Genomic DNA, 23,220 nt, shown 5'->3' with positions numbered 1-23,220 from the left:
AGGAAGGATCAACAGACAAAATCTTAAGGAGGGAGTGCACAAGGGAGTGCTTTAGAGGAGAGTGGAAAGTTCCATTGGCAAAAGAGTGATTGCAGAAATCGGCCAATGCTGCAGCGTGCTTCTGGCTACTTTGAAAGCACAGACTCAGGAGTCAAGGGGGGGGACTTCCTCTCCAACAGCCTGCGGTGTCGGAGACTTGAGAAGACAGGCCTGCCTAGCTGGGAGCAGCAACAAAGAGACAACCAGACCAGAGAAGGGCACCTGAATACGGCGTCCCTGTTGATCCAAGTGAGGCTGTGTGACTCCGGGAAGCTATAGAAAAGTCGGGAAGCTGTAGAAAAGTCAAAACGCTCGCAAGTGAGCAAAGGGAAGCAGAGGCAATTTGATTGCCACTTCGGAAAGGTAAAACACAGATGCTGGATGTTTACGATGGTTTGAAGGTTGATTAACTTTATGAAAGATGCGGTTTAAGAATACAGAACTGTAAAGCAATTGAAAAGGCAGTGTAAGGGCTAGAGAAGCTGTAAAGTTGAAAATGAATGAGAAACCAGTTGGCAGGGTGCACATTCTCAGCAGGAGAGTGAACTGGTCATTTGCCATTTCATTGTTTTCGAGATAAATGAAAAGCAATTAGAATACCGAACCAAGTGAAAGTGCAGAGTGAATGCCACATCCGTGGAATGGTGAGGAAAACGATGCAAAGGAAGTGTGAATTGGATAAACTGAAGAAAGCAAGAATCTGTAATGAATGATTAACTGTGAAGTGTTGAAGTTGAGAAAAAGCAAGCATTAACTAAAGCCATAAGGAAAAGAGGAATTGTCCAAGTTGTGGCAAAACTATGAAAAGGTTGTAATACTTCAACAAGTGAATAGTGGCAAGACACATGTTGGAAAAGGATGCCAGAATAGAAGGCTGATACCACTGTTGAGCTGAAGCAGTGGTGGTACAATTGTGAAAAGGAAGCCAATCTGTTGCGTGACCTGTAATGGGTTGACTGTGTGGTCCGACAACCGTGCTTAGGAGTACACCCCACTCAAGAGAAACCACTTGAATCATCGAAATCTATGATTGCATATACAGAAAAGTCTGTGCTTTGTGTGAACTTAGGGTTGAACTTTATGATTTTGATGAAGGAGCCAAGAGCCTGAAAGCTGGGAAGAATCCAGAGGAATTGTTGTGAAAGCAGTGAAAGACTTGCAAACTTGGGGAAGGGAACCCCTTTGAATTGACATTAAACTATTTGGAATCCTTGGGAAGAAAAACCCCTTTCCAACCAAGAGCCGAAAGAAGCTCTGAACCTTTGTTTGAACACTTATTAAATTGAAGCTGACATCCCTACACAGTTTAAACGAATAGATGTGCGAGCAAGTCTAGTTTTTGGACAGACACGTTTACTTTGGACTTCCTGACTCGTACTATCCTTGGATTTATTTAGGTAGGGAGATCCCAACTTGGCAAAGGGCAAGGTAGGTCTTATCCCAACCGCATTGTGATTTTACTAAAACGTTCTAGCCCCAACTTTACTCTGTCTACTTCCTGATGATGCCTTCACACCATGCACTACCTCAACAAGCATGGAGGCGTGAAATCACTACCCCATTGCAAGGATGCCATGCAGTTATTGTTCTGGATGCTAGAGAAGAACATCTCAGCCACTGCAGCTCATCTGGGACGGGCGGGAAATGGCAGGCTGAGCTCGGTCTCGCGTGGGAGCTATGCCCAGAGTTAATTACAAAGATTTTCACCCTGGTAGGCACCCAGAAAACATGAAGTGCAAGCAGTTCTGTTTGGGGGAATTTCCCCTTGGGGAGGATAGCGAGGGGGGAGGTGTGGTGGAAATTGAGGCCCCTTTTTGGTGCAGTGGGTCTTTCACCTCCATGGATTTCCCAGTTCTAGCAGCTGCCAGTCATCCCTTGGGTTCTCAGGACATTGCATCGATTCAAGTGCACCTGTGATTTTACCAAACGTGGTTGCAGAATTCCATCCCAGCCAGAGCATCGATCTTCCAGTGTTTTATCGGCTACCCCATCCTTTGAAGGAAGAGTAGAGGCTCCACAGATTGGATCCCAAGAGGGCGCTGAGTTTTTACCTGGCCAGAACTGTCTTTTTTCAGGAAGGATGACTTTTGTTTATTGCGTTTTTGCAATCCAGTTTGGAGCAAGAAGTTACTAAAACTATTTCGAAGGGATTGTGTTCTCCGATGTATTCCTTATCTCTGATGTTACCCATCCCAGCTTGCCGACCTTGGAAGCATTTTTCAGTAGAGGGCGCTGCGCGTCGACGTCCCTCGAGTCGGTGTCCCTCGACAGCCTCCATATCGGCGCCGACGTCGTCATGTGTATAAATAGACTTGCACAGCGTCCCTTGCTCAGTTCTGTTTTTCCGCGCTTCGTGGGCCTCAAACGTGACGCTCTGTTCTTCTTCGGGAAAAATCTTTTTATTCTTCGAAGATTATTATCTTAATACGATGGCTTCTTCATCCGAACCATCAACTCCACGGTCCAGTTTCAAAAAATGTCTTGACTGTGGGAAGGAAATGTCGTTAACGGATCCTCATAGGGCCTGTTTGTGGTGCCTGGGGTCGGAGCATCACTGTTCGGAATGCGAGGACTGTATGTCCATGACGGCAAAAGCCTTGAAGGAGCGTAAGGGGAAGTTAGAGGTAAGATTTTTAAAACTTCTACTCCCTCGAAGGTTTCTTCGGCTGAGTCGAGACATTAGTCTCCTCGTCGACAAAATAAACATTCCGTTCAAGATCTCGAAGCGGTCCTCAGTCTTCGAGATCAAAACACTCCAAGAAGAGGCGTCGTTGATCTCCCTCTTCTTCTTCCTCCCCAGAAAGAGTCACTTGCCCCATGAAACACAGCTTTCCAGCTAAGTGGGAGGAATTCCATAAAAAAATGTTTAGCGTCTTCGACAAAGCGGCCTCGACCCCCTCGGAGACATCTAAAGGTGATACCTTGGGTGAAAGACCCGAAAGATCAAAACGCTGCGAGTCGTTGATCCCGGCGAAGGAAGCTACTCTAGAGTCATGAACCCTCGAGTAAAAACAGTAAGACTGCGTCATCGAAGGTTTCTTTGACTCATAAATCTACGTCATCGACGCCCTTGTCGAAGGCTCCTTCGACGCATAAATCGGTTGCATCAACGCCGTCTTCGACACCGATAAAAGACAAACCTACAACTGTCACTACGACAGTGGAGGTATCGAGAGCTTCGACCATGACGTCGAGGATGCCGTCGACATTCTCGATGACGCAGAGTAGGATTCCGATCCTCTCGAGTGCCTCAAGGTCCCATCAGACTTTCTCGATGCCTTTTTCAGGATTGTCGAAGCCAATTACTTCCACGTCGACAACCTCAATGTTTTCTCAACCTGTGACAACCAATTTGGCTCCCTCTGCTCTAGAAATGGGTTTTAAACCATATGCTAGATCTGACTACTTTAGAGCCTTGTCCTCCATATATGAGGAAGGGGAGGATTCCGACCATGAGACCTTTTTGGTTTACAAAGGACTAAAATACCCATGCCAGAGGAATTAATCTCTGAAGAGAACAGGTTAAAAGACCTTCAGGATTCTCTGCATGAGGCAAGTGGTTTAGATACTTCTCCAGAAGTAGAATTTGCTAAACCAGACTCTGTAGAGCATGCTGAGACCCCTTATAGGATTCTAATGGCCACAATAATTGAATTCATGGGGTGGTCTACACTTTACACCTTCTTTTCAGCAGGATGGCCTTACTGCTATTTTAGATAAAGGTCCACAGGAGGACCCTGTTCCCTTTCATACTGCTCTACAAAGAAACATTTCTGCAAATTGGGAAACCCCTGAAGTTATCCCTGCAGTAAATAAAAAACTTTCGGCTAAATACAGGGTGTCGGCTTCAGGTCCTGAATAGCTGAGCAAGCGTGCAACTCCAGAGAGTTTAGTTGTACAGGCAGCAACTTCATCTAACAGTAGGTCAGCATACCCTACTATTCCACAGGATAGGGATGATAAAAGATGTGATGCTATGTCAAAGAAAGTATTTTCGGCATGTAGCATGGCACTTAAGTCAATTAACGCCACTTGCACGCTAGCAAGATTCAGCCACACACTTTGGGAGTGTGCTTCATCTGCGGCTGACTGTCTTCCAGAAGGAGAACAAAGGGATGCATTCTTAAACATAATCAGGGATGGAAAGGATGCAATGTGTGAGTCCCTCCAAACCAGCATCGATTCTGCTGACCGCATCATGAGGTAACACAATCCGCAGATTTGCGTGGTTGCGGAAGTCTGGTTTTGCTCCAGACGTGCAGGCCAGACTTCTGAACATGACCTTTGACGGCACTTCTTTATTTGGGAAAAAGGCTGATGACAGCCTGGAGAAATTAGACATCCAAGGCAGCAGCGAAATCCCTTGGGGCTGCAATCAGACAAACTCCGAATCGTCCCTCAGGAGCTTCCTGGAGGGGTAGGTCCTTTTCGCTTTTACTCTTCATTTGGAAAAGGCAGAGGACAGCCAGCTCAAAGGGGCCAGAGCAGATTTACCCGTGGTGGACGGGGAAAAGGTACAAAAACCGCAGCAGCAGGCGCCACTTTACCTTCGGCATCTGCGTCAACCGCTTCTAAACCCCTCTGAGGTCTCTCCTCACAAGACACCTGTAGGGGGCAGGTTAACTCAACATCTGGCAGAATGGCAGGCTATTACATCAGATGCTTGGGCATTGGAGACAGTTGCCCAAGGTTACCGCCTACCCTTCCTACACATTCCTCAGTCATCCACCAGGGAGCAACTCTTTGAAGTTTCCAGACCCGCTCCTTATGCAGGAGATTGTAGACCTGCTAGAGAAGGGTGCCATAGAACCAGTACCCGTAGCGGAGAGGAACAAACGTTGGTATTCCCCCTACTTCCTAGTACCAAAGGACGACGGAGGACTGAGACCCATCTTGGACTTGCGAGAATTGAACAAATTCCTAAGGAAAGACAAGTTCAAGATGGTAACTCTCTCAGATCCTTCAGACCCTCCAGCTTCAGGACTGGTTGGTATCTCTAGACCTTCAGGATGCTTATTTCCATGTGCCAATCCATCTCAAACACAGGAAATACCTGAGGTTCGCAATTGGCAATTCTCACTATCAATTTTGAGTTCTGCCATTTGGGCTGACCTCCGCCCAGAGCGTCTTTACCAAGCTAATGGCGGTTGTGGCTGCAAGTCTAAGGAGGGAAGGGATTCACGTCTACCCCTACCTGGACGACTGGTTGATCAGAGCAGTATCTTCGGAACAAGCCCAGATCAGCTAGATTATGTCTGCCACTTCCTTCACAAGCTGGGCTTCTCCCTCAATTTAAAGAAGTCACAGATGATACCATCACAGAGACTCCAGTCATTGGAGCAATCCTGGACACTTCCCTGGGAAAAGCCTCGCCACCAGAGGTGAGGGCTCAAGATATTCTACAGATGGTCACCAAGTTTCAAAATGCCCAGCAGCACCAGCCTTCAACTTTTTGAGGTTGCTAGGCCTCATGGCATCCTGCACCTTCCTAGAGCCAGAGGCTCGCCTGAGAATGAGATCCCTCCAGTGGGCACGAAGAACCAAATGGTCGCAATTCTCAGGAAGAATGTCAGATCTCCTTCAAGTCCCGGACAGAGTAGCTCGAGACCTTCAATGGAGGGCCTGTCGGGAGAACATCTTGAACGGAGAACAGTTTTGGCAACCATGGCCGGAGATAACAGTAGTCACGGATGCCTCACTCACGGGGTGGGGAGCCCATGCCAACGACTTGACCATCAGCGGTCGTTGATCTCCATCGGAGTCCAGACTACACATCAACCTGTTAGAGCTGAGAGCAATCAGACTAGCGCTGAAAGCTTTTCTGCCATCGGTACAGTGAAAGAATGTCCTGATAATGACGGACAACACAGTGGCCATGCACTACCTCAACAAAAGAGGAGGCGTAGGGTCACTGCCACTATGCAGAGAGGCGATGCAGCGGTGGTTATTGGCAATTCAAGAGGGTCGCTCTCTATCGGCTGTTCATCTAGCCGGAGAGAAGAACTTGACGGCGGACGCTCTGAGCAGGCAGAGCAGTTTCTCGCGAGTGGGAACTAGCTCAGGAAGTGCGTCAAGAGATCTTCTCCCTTTGGGGAACCCCTCGGGTGGATCTGTTCGCCACCAGCATCAACAGGAAGTGCGATCAGTTTTATTCAAGGGAATTTCCCCCGAGAGGAGCTCAAGGGGATGCGTTCGTAGTAGACTGGGAGTTCCCACTCCTGTATGCGTTTCCTCCAGTCCCTGTCATTCCTCAAATGATCAGGAACTTGAGAAGATTCCGGAAAGCCATGATCCTAATTGCCCCGGATTGGGTCAGGAGAACGTGTTACCCGGACCTTCTGGACATGTCCACCTGTCCTCCAATTCGTCTTCCGCAAAGAGAGGACCTTCTCTCGCTGAAGGGAGGTCGGGTTCTCCATCCAGACATCAGAACCCTCAACCTTCACGCTTGGTTTCTGAAAGGTTGAGATATAAGGATTGGGATCTCCCGGATGACGTCATAGAGGTGTTGCTTTTGGCCAGAAGGCCAGCAACAAAAACTTTATACCGCTGCAGTTGGAACAAATTTTGCAGCTGGTGTAGAGAAGAATATTGAACCCTTTTCATGCAATACATCAATGGTGTTATAGTTCTTGCTTTACTTAGCAAATTCAGGTCTTCAAATTGGTACAATCGAGGGCTATCTCGCAGCGCTGTCAATCTTTAAGCGTACTGCTGAGGAGCCTTCATATTTCAATTACCCTTGGTAATTCAAGTTTTGAAGGGGTTAACTAATGTTTATCCCCCAAAACCTTTTCAAATTCCATTATGGGACCTAAATCTAGTCTTAAAATGTCTGATGGGTGCTCCTTTTGAACCACTTCATTCCTGTTCATTAAGATTTCTCACTCTTAAAACAGTCTTTCTTGTGGCTAGAATATCTGCCAGAAGAGTGAGCGAATTACAAGCTCTATCTTGCAAACCTCCTCATACAATCTTTCATAAAGACAAGGTTGTTTTACAAGTGAAGCCTAACTTTCTCCCAAAGGTGCTATCTGAATTCCACATTACTCAGAAGATAACCTTACCTTCTTTCTATCCTCCTCCCCACCCAGGGAAGGAGGAAGAGAAGTTACACCGGCTGGATCCAAGGCGTGCCTTGATTTTTTATATTAGCAGCTTTGCTAGAATAAGGCAAGCAGACCAATTGTTTGTAGGTTACGCAGGGCACAAATTAGGATTGCCAATTATGAAACAGACCATTTCAAGGTGGATCATTTTAACCATTCTAGAATGCTACAAATTAGCAGGAAAAGAACCTCCTCAACGTCTTACGGCTCATTCAACCAGGGGTATCGCAGCCTCTTCGGATCTCCAAAGAGGGGTTCCAATTGGAGACATATGTGTGGCTGCCACATGGTCGTCCGCACATACCTTTACAAAATTTTACAGCCTGGATTCCTCCTCTAGTCAGGAAACAAGATTTGGGAAAGCTGTGTTGCATTCTGTACATTCTTAAAGAGAAATATTTCATTTTACTCCTGCCTCCTCTTTACAATACTTGCTATGGGAGTCTATCAAAGATAAGGACTACGTCGGAGGACACAATCCCTTCGAAGAACAAGTTACTTTCTTATCTTATAACATTCTTTTGATGGGATGTTCCTCCAACGTATTCCTTATCGCCCCTCCCATCCATCCTGCAGTAAAATTTTCCTTGTAGTTGCAGTTTACGCTCCTTCAAGGGGTTCCATGTAATAATGTCCCCTCAAAAATATCGCCATGCAAAAATATTGCCGAAAAATTGCCGTTTTTTGTGGGGACATTATGGCATGGAACATGCGGGGGACACCCCCGCAACCCCAAAACCCTTTTTTTCTTTTTTTGTCTGCCCCTGTCCCTATATATACGGTCACCAATATAATGCCCCAACCTTTTCCCGGCGATATTATATGGCGACCATATATATGGGGATAATATTACCCGATACCCTTCAAGGTTAATAACCAATTCATGCAAAGTAATTTCAAGCTTCAAAACTGAACTGAGCAACGGACGCTGCGCGAGTCTATACGCATGATGACGTTGGCGCCGATACAGAGGCTGTCGAGGGACACCGACTCGAGGGACGTCTACGCACAGCGCCCTCTACTGAAATCTTTTTCCGAAGCCAGCAAACGGATGGGTAACATCAAAGATAAGGATACGTTGGAGGAACATCCCATCGAAAGAATGTTCTAAGGTAAGAAAGTAACTTGTTCTTCTCATTCGATTATTATTATGCATGTCTTAGTTACCTCTTTCTCCCACCATATCTCACTTCTCGTGCATGTCGCTACCACCTCTTCAATATTTACAAAATCCGCCCATCTCTCACCTTTCATGCTACTAAACTTCTAATCTCTTATCTTCTCTTGCCTCTTCTACTGCTCCTCCTTACTCTTTGGCCTACCTACCTCTCATCTCGCCACTCTCAAGTCTACCACTCTGCTATCCGTACCCTCTGTCTCCTTACCTCCCGCGTCTCTATCTCGGCTTCCCCCTCCTCCCTTGGCTGTCTGCCATTTCACTCAACTTAAATTTAACTTTCTCTGCCTTGTCTTCAAATCTCTACATGGACTTGCTCCCCTCTGCCGCTCCTCCCTCCTCTTTCTACACTCCCTCCCGCTCCCTTCGCTCAGCTGATCATTTCCTTCTCACTGTACCTCCGTCACCTTGTGCCCCCTCCCGTTTCCGCTCCTAGCTCCCCTGGAACTCCCTACCTCTCAATTCGTTGTATTCCTACTTTCTCCTCATTTCATACCTCCCTTAAATCTCTCCTTCTCCACTCCACGCCTTGAAACTCCCTCGCTGCCCCCTCTTTCTTTCTGCTTCCCTTGATTCCCTCCCTCCACTCCCTACTACCCCACTCTCACCCCTTTCCCTTCTCTCCTCCTTCTCCCTCACATTCCCACTGCTCTTCTCTCCCTATTTCCTTCAGTTTAATTGCTCTTCTTACTGGTTTGTTTGATTCATACTGTAATTTGCTTCTACTATTATATTGTTTTATGTTTCATGTACCAAGTTGTTCAATTGTGCAGCACTTTGGCATAAAGCGCTATATTAACAAATAAATACAAATACTAGTACGCAGGTAAGGCGGTTCCAGCAGGACTTGGTTCCAACTCTACCAGAGGAGTTGCAGCCACCTCATCTTTTCAGAGGGGAGTGCTGGCTAGAGACCTCAGCAACGTGGTCCTCATGCATTACAGCTTGCACTTGACCTGGGGGGTGACGCACTTTTTGGTAGAGCAGTCCTCCAGAGTTTTCTGGTGACTTCCATCCCTCCTTCAGCATTATTACTGCTTTGGGAGTCTATCAAGATGAAAAATCCCCGGGAGAATGCAATCCATTGAAGTAGAAATCACTTACCAGTAATGGTCTTTCTAGGGATTCTACTCCCACATATTGATTCATTGCCCTCCCAGTCTATCCTGCTTTGAAGTCCATGTTCTCAATTGCATTATGCGGTCACGTTTCTCAGTGTGAGGACTAAGGTGCAGAGTGCTTTGTTGGGTCAGCAGCAATTCATTGCCAAAATGCCCGACTTCTTTTGGTTTTATTTAAAGATTGAAATATAAAAGAAATAGGTAAGCATTTGTTGTTTGCTATGCCTTCCCCATTAGTGTATGTTCCCTCTCGCAGGCTAAGCCCAGGGGGAGAAAAGTGGGGAACTGAGGTAAGGGGGCATAGTGCATTCATTTTATACGGTGATCAACATAACCTCCATTATCAAGGAATGGCACAGCCATACATGAGGGGAGAGTCGTTGACTACTATATCGCACTGAGGTGTTGATTTGTAGCTAAACTCTGAGTGAAACATGGCAGTTGCCTGTCTTTTCAAAACTCGGACCCCCATTCAACACACCACCAGTTTGTGGGTGAAGGCTGAGACACTCGAGAGCGGAGAGAAGCTCAGTCAGGCAGAGCCTAATCGTCCTTGTCATTATAAGAATGGTGGAGGGTGATTTCTGGAGGCAGTGGAGCAGTAACCACTTAAAGAGCTACTTTCCTCAGAACCATCCTTGAGATTACCCAATTAAGGACTTTCCTTTATGTGGAATCCCATTCTATGGGGGACATCAGAACTCTTATCCATTATTAACATTGTATCCTATTTCACAAGTACTTCAGCTGTAACATGCTGTTTTAGTGTATTTGAACAGGCCTCACTCAAGCATGCCTGCAAGAGACCATGTGGGATATCTGTAGCCGTCTACACTGGCAGTGCATGGGTGAAAGATGCTCACGATAGGCCCCAAGATGCGCCCCATCTTATCACAATCCATTGCCAAGCAGATATGGGCTCCATCCATGTGCCAAGGTAGCTGGAAGCAAACATTGGATTATGTGTCTGGCTGTGGATGTGGTATTTCCATTTTCAGAGGCATGCTGAACTCGGATATGTTAAAATTAGTTCCTCTCCCAGGGGAAAAGGAATATTTTCTTTTCCTTTTTTTTGTTTTTCAAGTGCATCCACCTAACCCACAGGAATTATTACAAAAGTTCTACCGATGACCATATGATTAACTACTTTTAACAGGTAAATTACTTCACTTTTGTTGGTAAATTCTGGTCTCTATTCTATTTTCCCTTCAAATTGCTGGGTTTTTCTCACTGATGGTTTCCCTAACGTTCAATTGGTTAGTTCTAGATTGTGCTGCATGCATCTGACACACTTTCTCTCGTGCTCTTTCTCCCCTAATGCTTCATTTAGTAGTTCTTTCTGCCTTCATCCCTGTCTGTGTTGTTGACGGATGTTTTTTTTTTTTTTTTTTTTTTTTTATCATTCTGCTCATTGTCCTGCTGCAGCAATCGAGGATGAATACATAGGTCCCAAGATGGAGGATGGGAAAGTAACGGTGCAGTTTATGACTGATTTAATGCAATGGTACAAGGACCAGAAGAAGCTGCACAGAAAGTTTGCTTACCAGGTATTTATTCCAACCTCTTCACCTTCTTTAAGCCCTCTCTTCTACAACTTTATTTAAACACTTGGATATCCGTTAAAGCTTCTTTTCCAAATCTTCACCGTACCAATATAGTGGCAGTATAAGAATGTTACATCCTTGATCTCTACAAAGTGAGAATGTGTATTTGGTTCATGCAAGGAAGGTATCCACAACACATGCTACTATCTGTGCCCTTATGTTTTCCTTAAAAGACCGGTTACTTTCATTGGTAACTTGAAACTACTATTAGTCTATTTCCAGTCTGGTTGTGTAGTTTACCTCCATGCATACTTCCACTCTGGTTTTTTTTAAGCTTTTGTAGCGTATTTGTACTGGCGACTGAATGTTTGATGCTGTGCTACTGGCATGCAGGCCTGAGTAGTTTTGTTTTTCCTTGATGCAGTTCTCATTTAAGGCTGCATCAGGAATGTGAATATGGATTATGGACTGTAAGTGACAAGAGTAAGACTCTGACAGTGGCGTGTTCAGTGTTGGTTATAGAATTTTATTTTGAAAAAAAATCAGGTTGGGAGGAATCCTACCTACCACAACTCTGAAAGGGGTTTCCCTGCCTCCTCAAAACTAAGGGACGCCTGTGTCGGGATGTTAAACAAGAGCGTCCCCCGTCCTGTGTCCAAACCCGGAATGGACCCTTACACTCTAAACTCAATATAATATGCACAAGTGGATTTCTGTAAGCTATATTTCGAGGGGATTGGGCCCTCCGACATATTCCATATCTATGACGGTAATCACCACAGCTGTGCTGCTTTGGAAAATAGTTTGGCGTCTCAGTCCTGCGTCGATGACGTCGATACGCTGTCCTCTAGGGCCTCCGTCGAACCGACGTCACTGGATGTTATAAGTAGGATGCACGACGCCCGTAGCCTCAGTTTCGTTTTTTCCACGAACGTGTTCGCTTCGGAGATCTCGGTGCGCCTAGATTCTACTGTATCCTGTTCTTTTGGTTCTTCGAACCTGTTTCTTCATTGCTATCGTATGATGTCTTCAGCTTCTTCCACCCCGCGGTCCGGGTTTAAGAAGTGTGGGGTGTGTGGGTCCAAGATGTCGCTGACGGATACGCACGACGCTTGCCTCTGGTGCCTTGGGAGGACCATGATACGGACGACTGTGTCGACTGCCAATCACTCACATCAAAGGCCTTGCGGGAGCGTAAGAAGAAGCTGTCGGTCGGTAAGGTGGCCAAGCCCCAGTCGCGTTCCACTGGTCTTTCGACGAACGATTCGAGGGGCGACTCCATCGTCATCGGGAGTCCTGGGGTGCTCGGTCTGGGAGTCGGTCCCTCCATTCCTCTGCTTCTTCAAGGCACTCCAGGAAGTGTAGTCATCGGTCGCCTTCCCCGTCCTCTTCCGAGGACGCCGCCTGTGGGTGAGTTGCTTGTCCCAACAAGCATTCCACTCCTGAGGAATAGGATTCCTACCGAAAGGAGATGTTGGCGATTTTTCAATTGCAGGGCTCCGGTCCATCCGCGCCGTCTGAGGACGCCGGTCGTGGCTGTGCTAGGGACATCGCTCGTCCGCCTTCAGGCTCGAGCAGTCGTCGCGACCACTGGGCGCCTTCGAGGTCCCGGTTAGACAAGGATGATCGCTCTAGACATGCCCGTTCCAGGTCCCGGTCCTTGACGCCCTCGAGACCGCGAGAACCTGTGAAGTCTTCGAGGAAGACCTCGGCGCCGAGGTCGTCAATGGACTCTCTCGAGGCCCCGCCTCCAAGGAAGTCGTCAACGCCATCGTCGCCCAGGCTGTCAAGACACGCTCCGCCCTTGTGGCCTGTGTAGATGCCGTCGAAGCTGTCCGTGCCGCGCTCAACGTCGACACCGATTCCATCGACACCTTTCGAGGCGGCTTTGTCAGGGATGCCTCCTGGTACGAGGGATCCCCCTAGAAAGGCTCTGGCTAAGGCAAAACATGTCTTTGTTCCTTTTTCGGTTCCCTCTTTCCAGCCTCTGGATTATATTTCTGAGGTGGATGAGGAGTCTGAGGAAGGTGTGGTTCCTGCAGAGGTCCCTGATGACATTGTTTCTGGTCATAGCCAGCTTGAGGACCTGCGCCAGTCATTGCATGACGCCAGTGGGCTCGACACCTCTCCGGAGGTGGAATTTGGTAGGCCTGAGCCTGGCACTCATGCCTACTCCTTATCAGTGCCTGATGTCGAGGGTCACGGATTACCTCGGGTGGTCTGTTCCCCCCCCCCCCCCCCCCACACCCCCCCCGGGGATTTTCAGCAGTATGTCCTGGATGTCCACCTACTGACCCGGTGCTGCCATTCCTTATGGCCTTGCAGAGAAGGGTGGCTGCGGCTTGGACTTCTCTAGAGAGTCTCCCGGCAGTGAGCAAGTCCTTGCCGAAGAAATATCACCCAGCCAGTGGCGACCCCTGCTACTTGACCACACACCCCACTCCGTAAATTTTGGTGGTGCAGGTGGCTATGGCCCCCCGCAAAGCAGGCATCGTACCCTACCACCCCTCCTGATAGGGATGACAAACGTTTTGACGGCTGGGCGAAGAAGGTATTTTCTTCTGGGGGTATGGCGCTTCAGGCTTCCAACTCCGTTTGTGCCTTATCTCGTTTCACGCATACTCCGTGGAACTGTATTCCCCTAGCGGCTGATCATATTCCCGAAGGGGAGGAGCGGGATTGTTTCCTTGCTATTGTGCAGGATGGCAACGATGCCATGTGTGAATCCGTTCAGTCGGGTCTGGACATGGTTTTTTCTTTTTTAAACATCTTTTTATTGAGATAGTGGCAGGTACACAACTTGTTCCAACAACATAACAAAACGTTATACAGCGGCACTTTGCATTTTCACAGGTGATACATATTCACATGGGGTCTTCATTGTCCGACGGCAGTTCACATAAGTATGTCCTGAACGGGCCCCAGATATCTTTCGGTCGGCGCGTTCTCGGCTGAGTCAGTGCATATTGTTCCTCGTTCTCATTCACATACGTCAATTCTCGTAAAAAGGTGTTCATGCTCGGAGGTGTAGGGCTTTTCCAATCCTGGAGGATGCATTTTTTAGCAACTGCGCAAGAAACATTAAAGAGTCTTCTAGTTCTCTCCGAGCACTTCCCAATATCACCAAACAGGTATTTTTGTGGAGACAGAAATGGGGATATTTGTGGGAGTTCCGCCAGAAACTCAAAAATCCCCCCCCCCTCCCCCCGCCACACCCCCCCAGAAACGCTGCAGCTCAGGGCAGTCCCAGTACATGTGAAAAGACACTGCTGTGGGACGCCGCACTTGGGGCATTCGCTCGGAGTCTGGTACAAACCTCGCTACTGTGGCCGGTGTATAGAGCAGTCTGTTAAGAATTTTAAATTGTATCTAGCGCAGTCCTGCATTGAGCGAAACACTTTTAGTGAGTGTACAATACTTTACCCATTTCTCATCAGGATGGCTACCTGCAAATCTGTTTCTCATTTTGTTTTCACATTGTTGGTCGTGGGGTTGTGGGCCTGCACCGATGCATATAATTTGGAGACTCCCAGACCCCCCTGAGTTGTGATCAATTGTAAACAAGGGTGTGAGTGGCTCATCAGGAAATAGGGGCCATCTAGCCTGGAATGCTGATCTCATTCGGTAATATTGGAGTGTTCGAAGCGGTCCTCTCCCCAGTGCCCTTAAAATATCTGTTAAGTTAACAAATTTCCCCTCTATGAACATGTCCCCCACCACCATTTCCCCCTTGGGGTCCCATGCTTCCTGCATGTCCGTGTCGACCGTGGGAGGAATGCCGGGAAAGTTCCACAAGGGAATCTGTGGGTTATAGGGCCTTTCAATTTTAAGTCTCCGACATAGTGCCCCCCCCCCAAGCCCGGACAGTGCAGCTCACCAGATCATATTCACACACGTCTGTCGTGGGGCGGAGATAATTGATCTCGCATCCGAGGGTGCAACTGTGTGTCTCTCCACCCATGCATGCGGTGCTTCTTCTGCCGTCTCATACCAATATCTCGCGAACTGCGCCTAGGCAACTAAATAAGTTCAAAGTCCGGGGCTGCTATGCCTCCGGAACTGTGTGGTTCCACCATTTTCTCCCATCCCATTCTAGCAGTCTTCCCGTTCCAGAGAAATGTGGTCACCATTGATTGCAGCCTGGAGAAGAATTCCCTGCCTGGCCATATCGGGATATTCACAAACAGGTACAGTAGTTTAGGAATGACGGTCATTTTTAGCACTGCTATCCTGCCATGTAGTGAGATAGGCAGATGCCTCCATATCGCAAGCTTCGCATTAATTGAATGTAGCACCCCTTCGTGGTTATCGGAAAATAAAGATTGTCTGCTCCTGGAGACCCGAACGCCTAGATATCTAATATATCCCTCCATTTAAGGCCCTCCGTCATTTCCGGGCATTTAGTACAAGGGGTGAGTGGGAAGATTTCCGAATTAGAACTATTTACAGTGTAACCAGAGTAATCAGCAAATACTTGTATACCTGCTATTATAGGCGCAAGGTTTTTGTCGAGGTTCACGGATATATAACAGCGTGTCGTCCGCATAAAGCGAAATCAGCTGATTGGAGCCCTTCATGACTATGCCTTTATCTTTATGGGGCAATCTGACTGCAGCAGCCATGGGCTCCATTGTAAGAGCAAATGGGATTGGCGAGAATGGGCATCCCTGTCTTGTGCCACTCCCCAGTTCGAACATGTCAGACATGGTTCTGTTAGTATATACTCTCGCCCATGGCTTTGTGTAGAGTAGGCAGACATATCTGATAAAATTGGGTCCCACCCCGAACGCCTCCAGCACCAATAAGAGGTACTCCCATGAGACCGAATCAAATGCTTTCTCGGCGTCGAGGGACACCGCGACCGCCTGCCTGCCCGGGTCAATTTGTGCCATGATCCCAAACAGCCTGTGGAGGTTTAACGCAGTAGACCTTTTGGGAATAAGCCCATTTTCGTCCGGGTGGACCAGTGCTGGAACCATGGGTAACATATGATTGGCCATGACCTTCGCGAAAATTTTTGCGTCGGTATTTATGAGCGAGAGGGGCCTGTAAGAGGACATATCATGGGGTGGGCGTCTGTGCTTCAGAAGCACCGTAACAATAGCTTCCCTCATTGTAGGGGGCAATTCGTGCTGTTCGAGGGCCTCCTCCCAGGTTCTGAGTACAATAGGGGCCAGCTCCTCATGGAACTCATTATAAAATTCGGCCCCCAGTCCATCAGAACCCGGAGCTTTACCCGACGTGAGATCCTTGATGGCTTCAGTGATCTCTTCTATTGTGACAGGTAGCTCCAAAGCTAATCTATTTTCGTCTGGGAGCGTCGGGAGACCCAGTGAGGCCAGGTATTCTTTTGTCTCAGTGGGGGTTTTCTGGTCTCTATTCGTATAAAGTGTTTTGTAATATTCAACAAATTCATTGTTAATACTTTTATCACTTGTGACCATTACAGTTGGAGCTGTTTGAATAGCGGCTATTGGGGCGTTATTTGTTTCATTTCGAAGCAGGTTGACCAGCATTTTCCCCGTCTTATTCCCCTCCCCATAGCGACGTGCCCGCATGGGGGCCGCAATGTATCGTACCTCTCTTGTGGCTAATTTGTCAAAGGTCCTAAGAAGTCTATGAATTCCAGCAAGGGTGTCCCTACTATGGGTGCAGCTGTATACCTCCTCCAGCTCTTTCAGTTCCCGTTCCACCACTTCGAGGTCCCGTCTCACCCCCTTCAAGAGTCCCGTTGATTTGGACATAAGGATCCCTCTAACCCAAACCTTAAAGGCTTCCCAGACCGTGGATATCCGGTCTACCGTCCCCAGATTGTCTACAAAGAAGTTGGTTATCTTCATGTAGTGACTCGGCCACATTTGCATCTCCCAACAGTCCCCCCGGCATTCTCCACCTTCTGGCCTGTCTGGGGTCATCTTGGAAAACGAGGCTCAGTAGGACCCGAGAGTGATCGGACAGCGTGCAGGGAAGGATCGTGCAGTGTCGCAGCGTATTCGAGATGTCAGAGGATATGAACCAGTAGTCTATATGCGATTCACTGTCATGCACTGTTGAGTAATATGTATATTGTCTATTATCCGGGTGCAGCACCCGCCAAGCGTCTATCAGTGACAACTGTGGGAGGAGTTGGTTCAGGGTTGTCGCTGTTTTCGTGGGAGCCCTCACTACGCTAGTTGACCTATCCAACTAGGGGTCGAATGCAACATTAAAATCGCTGCCCCATATAATGATTGCTGCGTCGTGCTTGTTAAGAGTGTCGAATATTTTCAGATAGAAATCCGGGTCATCTATGTTAGGGCCATAGGTGTTAACCAGGGTTACTCGTCTGCCGGCCATTTCCCCCCCCCACACCAACACATATTTTCCCATTGGATCGGCCTCGTGCCCCTCAGTACGGAATCCCAGCGCAGGATGTATGAGTTATGTCACCCCTGGATTGTGAAGAATATTCTGTATAATAACGTAGCTTGCCCCATTTAGCCATTATATTTTGGTTAACCGCTCCCTGGGCGTGTGTCTCCGGGAGCATTAGGATTTGAGGACCGTGTCTGGCGACATAATTTCCTACGCTCCTGGCTTTCATTGGGTTGTTTAGCCCTCGGACATTCCAAGACAAAGTTATCTTCACCCCGTCGCCCATTTCCCCATATATAGAATCCATGCCGTGCCATTGCTTCCACCATGTCTTGTTTTTATCTGCTGTGGCCGCATCGTGCACCCGCCAGACCTGATTTCAACCAACCTGGAACTGAAATTAAACCAATCTAAATCCCAGGTCCCAAACATGCCCTGGCAGCAATAACAGTCTGTAACTTCCAGACTTCCCCAACCCCACCCTCCACCCACATCATCCACCCCAACTTGACGATGTACCCTTAAACTTTTTTGAAACTTTCCTGTGGGTGCCACGTTGTCGTCACGAGGCCACCAGAGCGGGCTCACGACCCGCTTCGAAGGTTACTCGGAGCCCCCCAGTGGGAGCAGAATCCCTTTAAACATCGACAAAGCAGCTGCATAGGTTGTGCGCAACCAGGTTCAATCAACAGCTCCCCGGTCTCCCCCTCCCGGATGTGATCTTCCGTTCTGGTCCGGTCCACGGCCTCTAGGTAGTAGGGGTATAGTTGCTTCCACATACCTCAGAGCGGCGGACTGAATCTCAAAAAAGTGTGCTCTTCCTCCATACTGGATTCGCATTTTGGCCGGGAATATCAGCGCATACGGGACCTGACGTGCCCTCAGTAGCCGTTTGACTGGCTCATATGATCTCCTGCTGGCCTGTACTCCCGCAGCAAAGTCCGCATAGACATGTATGCGGTTTTCCTCATATTGTAGTCACAATTTATCTGGCCTTCCTAAGTATTGTATCTCTGTCTCTGTAATTCAACAGTCTGGTGATGATAGTACGCAACGGGGCTCCAGGCCTCGGTGCGGGGGCCAGAGTGCGATGTGCTCGCTCAACCAGGAATTGGCTTGAAACGGATTCTGTTCCAAAAAGAGTCTTAAGTAGGTTTTCCACTTGCTGTTCCATAGCTCCTTTCCCAAACTTTTCAGAAACCCCCACAATCTGAATATTGTTCCTTCGGGATCTGGATTCTAGGTCTTCGCATTTACTTTGCAGTGCGTTCATGCCTGCCTTAAGCTGCGCTATGTCGCGATCGTGTCGCGCAATAGTGTCTTCGCTTGTACCAATTCTGTCTTCTGCCTCGGTGATTCTAAGGCTCTCTGTCAACTCTGGTTTTCAGTGCTCCTATAGTGTTGACGATGTCATCTAGTTTCACATTCAGGGATAGGAAGCCGTTCTGCACTATCGTGGTAAGGCGATCAACCCTGTCGCCGCCGTCCATGCCAGGCTCCGCCATTGACTGTGTCGGCAGACCCGGCTCGTGGCCAGCTGCCTGGCTACTGGTGTAACAATCCACCGGGCCTTTCTTTTTCTTAGTCGCGGCTTCAGCCGCCTTAACCTGTTTTCTAGTGTTGCCCATGTTCTCCACACCTGCCGGTATCCCACCACAGCCCGATGGGGGCAGTGGAACCTGTGTGACTTTACTGCTGAGGCAGGCCGCCTGTGCCGCGTAGGATATTATTTGAGGCCTCATTTGTCAAGCGGGCTCGCTCAGGCCTGGGTATCACAAGAATAGTGTTTCATGGAGCCATCAACGTCCAGGTATTAGCGGTAGCTTGCTAATTCGACCTCTCACACGTAGAAAAGAGCTGCACCTCAGCCGCCGAACGGCGCCCAACTCACCGTCTCGCCACCTGCAGGGAATGTAGCACGCGTGGCGTGCCCCGGCTACAGGCCACAAAATGTAGTTTCCTCGGTCACGGCTCAGGTCGGGGAGGACAGGATATCACGCCGTCCCATGATGACCCACTTCTTAGCACCCGCCGTGGCAGGGAGCTCCAGCTCTCGCCCAACAGGATGGTCTCAATAACTGCGAAGGCAGGGTCCCACCGGGCGCTCCCGGTCAAAACCTCGCTTCCGGTCCGGAGCAGGGCCCACGAGCCAGCAACACTTGTCCGCACAGCCACTCGTATGGGGCGCAGGGGGGGGTCACTCCAGTCACTCCGCAGTGTCCCCGGGCCCAACTCTGCGAACGCGGCACAGGAGCCCCACCTCTGTCTCTCTGGCCAGAGCATCAGCGGCACGAGGCGCAGACCAGCCGGATGTCCTCCGCGCCCAACTCCCGGGCCTTCTCCCGCTCACCACGCCAAAGCCTATATCTCAGTGAGTTTTAGTCCGTCGCTCTCAGGATTTCAGTCGGGTATGGACTGGGTCAAGGTGCACCCTCTGCTCGACTACACTATCCGCTGGGGGCTCCGAAACAGGATTCAAATATAGTTCGGATTTCTGTCAGGCCGGAGCTCTCACATCGGGCGGCCATCTTGGTTGTACGCAACAGCGCCCCCGGGTCTGGACATGGGTGATTGCGTCAGCCAGTCCATGGCGGTGAGCACCGTAATACGCAGGTTTGCGTGGTTGCGGAAGTCGGGTTTTGCTCCTGATGTGCAGGCCCTCCTCAACATGCTCTTTAATGGTGAACATCTTTTTGGCAGCAAGACTGACGAGAGTCTTGAGAGGTTGCAGACCTCCAAAGCTGCAGCAAAGTCATTGGGTGCTGCAGTCCGCCAACCTCCGCCTTTTCCTCCTAGGGGACAGCAATGGAGGGGAGGTTCCTTTCGATATTACTCGTCCTTTAGTAAATCGAAGGTACTCGAGGTGCCAATGCCACATGAGCAGTTGCCTCTTTGCCCTCAGGCACTGCGACAGCTGCTTCAGCTCAGTCATGAGGCCCATGCTTCACCGGTTGGGGGAAGGCTGACGCAGCATCTTGTAGAGTGGCTTGCCATTACTTCAGATGTGTGGGTTCTGGAGATCATAGCCCATGGCTACTGTCTTCCTTTCCGGCAGAGGCCTCACGACAATCCACCAGGGAATCTCTTTGAGGAGTCAGGATCCGCTCCTTGCGCAGGAGATTCAATCCCTGCTGGAGAAGGGCACCATAGAACAGGTGCTTGTAGCGGGGAGGAACAAGGGATGGTATTCCCCTTATTTTTTGATTTCAAAGAAAGACGGGGGATTGAGACCCATCATGGACTTGCGTGGTTTGAACAAGCTCCTCAGGAAGGACAAGTTCAAGATGGTTACTCTTTCTCAAGTCCTCCAGGCCCTTCAACTTCAGGACTGGTTGGTGTCTCTAGACCTCAAGGATGCTTATTTTCATGTGCCAGTCCATCCCAAGCACAAGAAGTACCTGAGGTTCGCGCTTGGCGACTCGCACTTTCAGTTTCAGGTCCTGCCTTTCGGATTGACCTCCGCCCCAAGGGTCTTTACCAAGCTCATGGTGGTGGTGGCAGCGTATCTCAGGAAAGAGGTGATTCATGTCTACCCCTACCTGGACGATTGGTTGATCAGGGGGTGCTCTCCCGAGCAAGTCCTGGATCATCAGTCCGTCACCTGCTACTCCCTTCACAAGCTGGGCTTCTCCCTCAACTTAAAGAAGTCCCACTTGATGCCAACTCAGCGGAGCAGTGCTCTACACGTCCCTGGGGCTGTTTTCCTCCCCAGGTGAGGGCTCACCACATTCAGCAGATGGTGCACAAGTTTCAACATGCCCAGAGTCTCCCAGCGTTTGAGTCCTTGAGGTTGCTCGGCCTCATGGCATCCTGCATTCTTCTGGTGCCAGAGGCCAGGTTGAGGATGAGATCTCTGCAATGGGCTCACAAGCTCCAGTGGTCAGTCCTCCGGCAGGATGTCGGATCCCGTTCAGGTGCCGTCCTCGGTCGCCCTGGACCTTCTGTGGTGGGCCGTCGAAGGCAATTTGATGGGGGCTCTGTTTTGGTTACCCTGGCCGGAGGTGACAATCGTGACGGACGCGTCCCTCACGGGATGGGGAGCTCATGCCAATGAGCTGACAGTCAGTGGTCGTTGGTCTCCGTCAGAGTCCAGACTTCATATCAATCTGTTGAAGCTGAGGGCCGTCAGGCCTGCCCTGAAGGCTTTTCTGCCGACTGTGCGAGGGAAGAATGTTCTGATTCTGACGGACATCACGGTGGCCATGCACTACCTCAACAAAAAGGGGGCGGGGGGGGGTAGGGTCACTTCCTCTGTGCAGGGAGGCGATGAAGCTCTGGTTCTGGGCAATCCAGCAGGAAATTTCGATCTCGGCAGTTCATCTGGCTGGAGATGAAAACGAGACGGCGGACACTCTGAGCAGCCAGACCGCGATCTCTCATGAGTGGGAGTTGGCTCAGGAGATTCTCCTGGAGATCTTCGCCCTTTGGGGGACCCCTCAAGTGGATCTCTTTGCCTCCAGTGGCAACCGGAAGTGCGAAAGGTTCTGCTCGCGGGAATTTCCTCCAAGAGGAGCCTTAGGAGACGTGTTCGTAGTGGAGTGGTCCTTCCCACTGCTGTACGCGTTTCCTCCAGTCCCCGTCATCCCGCAAGTGCTGCAGAGGTTACGGAGGTTCGGTTCCCGGATGATCCTCATTGCTCCTGCATGGGCCCGGAGGACGTGGTCGAAGCCAGCTGCACTCGCAGGCCCATCAATCTTCAGCGGCACCCGTTGAAGCTTCAGGTTCTCGACACACTGCACCTCTGCGTTTTTGACGCATGGTTCCATGTCTTCGACTAGGAAGGCTACGCTACCCAAAGTCTCTGCGCCTGTTTCAGACATGTCAAAACGTGCGCCCTTATGTAAAACACAACCTAAATTAAGGGAAAGTTGCCCAATGCACTCCCCAGTCGCATTCCCTTGGTTCTGGTTCCCAGAATCCCCCTCCACCCCCTTGTTTTACCTCAAGGCTTTGTGCAGCCCTCTTCTCCACGGTCAGTCCTTACAGGGTCAAAAGGGCCCTATTCAAGAAGAATTAGCCTTTACACTCCCTGAAGCTCCAACTGCAGGCTCCTAGACTAGGGCAAGGTTTGAAGAATGTATGGAGAAAGTCTGAGTTTGTTGATTTCTCAGGCAGGTTTGATAGAAGTACCCAAAAAAGGACTTGCTCCTTTGAGGATAACCCTAGGCCCTGCAAGTCTCCTAGACTTCGGTCTCCTGTTTTCCCTTCTACCTCTCTTGTGCTCAAAGTGACTGACCCCTCATAGGATATTTTCCAAGATCAGTGTGATCGGGATGAAGAAGCATTCTATGTCCCAGACCAGGATGACCAGGATGATGTGTCCAAAGATCCTGCTTCCTAGGACCCAGACACATGGATTGATACTGATGACCAGGGGGGGGTTAGCCCACTACCCCTGCTCATGAAGCAGAGCCTGCCAATCTCTTTTAGACAACACCACTGGTACACAGTGCAGGGATGCTTCCCCTATTGGCAACCAGCTGCTCTTCAATAACATCCTTCAGGAAGCGGCAGATTATTTAAACCTTTCCACCCAAGAGGCGGTGCCGGACTCAGACTTCGTGGAGGTTCTCCTCAAAGAGAAAGGTCCCAGTCAGCCAGTCAACACCCCCCCGCCCCCCCCTCGACTCCATAAAGAAGCGTATTGCTCCTTCTTTGCCCACTCCCTCCGGCAGTGATCCCACGCATTGAGAAAATGTTTCGCCACTCTCCCTCGGATCCCCTATATATTCGGGGATGTTCCATTCCGGATTCACTGGTGGGCACCACGACCAGAAAGCATGCAGGCGTTCCCCCGTCTTCGGCCGAGGCTCTTCTCCAGACTGTAAATAAACCTCCATGCCTTAGGCAAAAGGATAACCCCGTCTGCGGCATAT

At 49.4% G+C, this 23,220-nt stretch overlaps 1 protein-coding gene across 1 annotated transcript in view; it reads left to right on the top strand.

Annotated features, from left to right (window-relative positions):
* Positions 1 to 23,220, top strand: part of PPP5C (protein phosphatase 5 catalytic subunit) — a 951,041-nt gene that overhangs the window by 326,884 nt on the left and 600,937 nt on the right. The window contains exon 4 of the mRNA XM_069644590.1: positions 10,872 to 10,993. Within this exon, the coding sequence (XP_069500691.1) occupies positions 10,872 to 10,993 (122 nt within the window). The remainder of the gene's footprint in view (positions 1 to 10,871; positions 10,994 to 23,220) is intronic.

Source organism: Ambystoma mexicanum, chromosome 2p, assembly GCF_040938575.1.
Source record: "Ambystoma mexicanum isolate Mex_15411 chromosome 2p, UKY_AmexF1_1, whole genome shotgun sequence".
Lineage (NCBI taxonomy): Eukaryota > Metazoa > Chordata > Amphibia > Caudata > Ambystomatidae > Ambystoma > Ambystoma mexicanum.
Note: the sequence above shows the minus strand (reverse complement) of the source record. Positions and strands in the feature narration are given on the sequence as shown.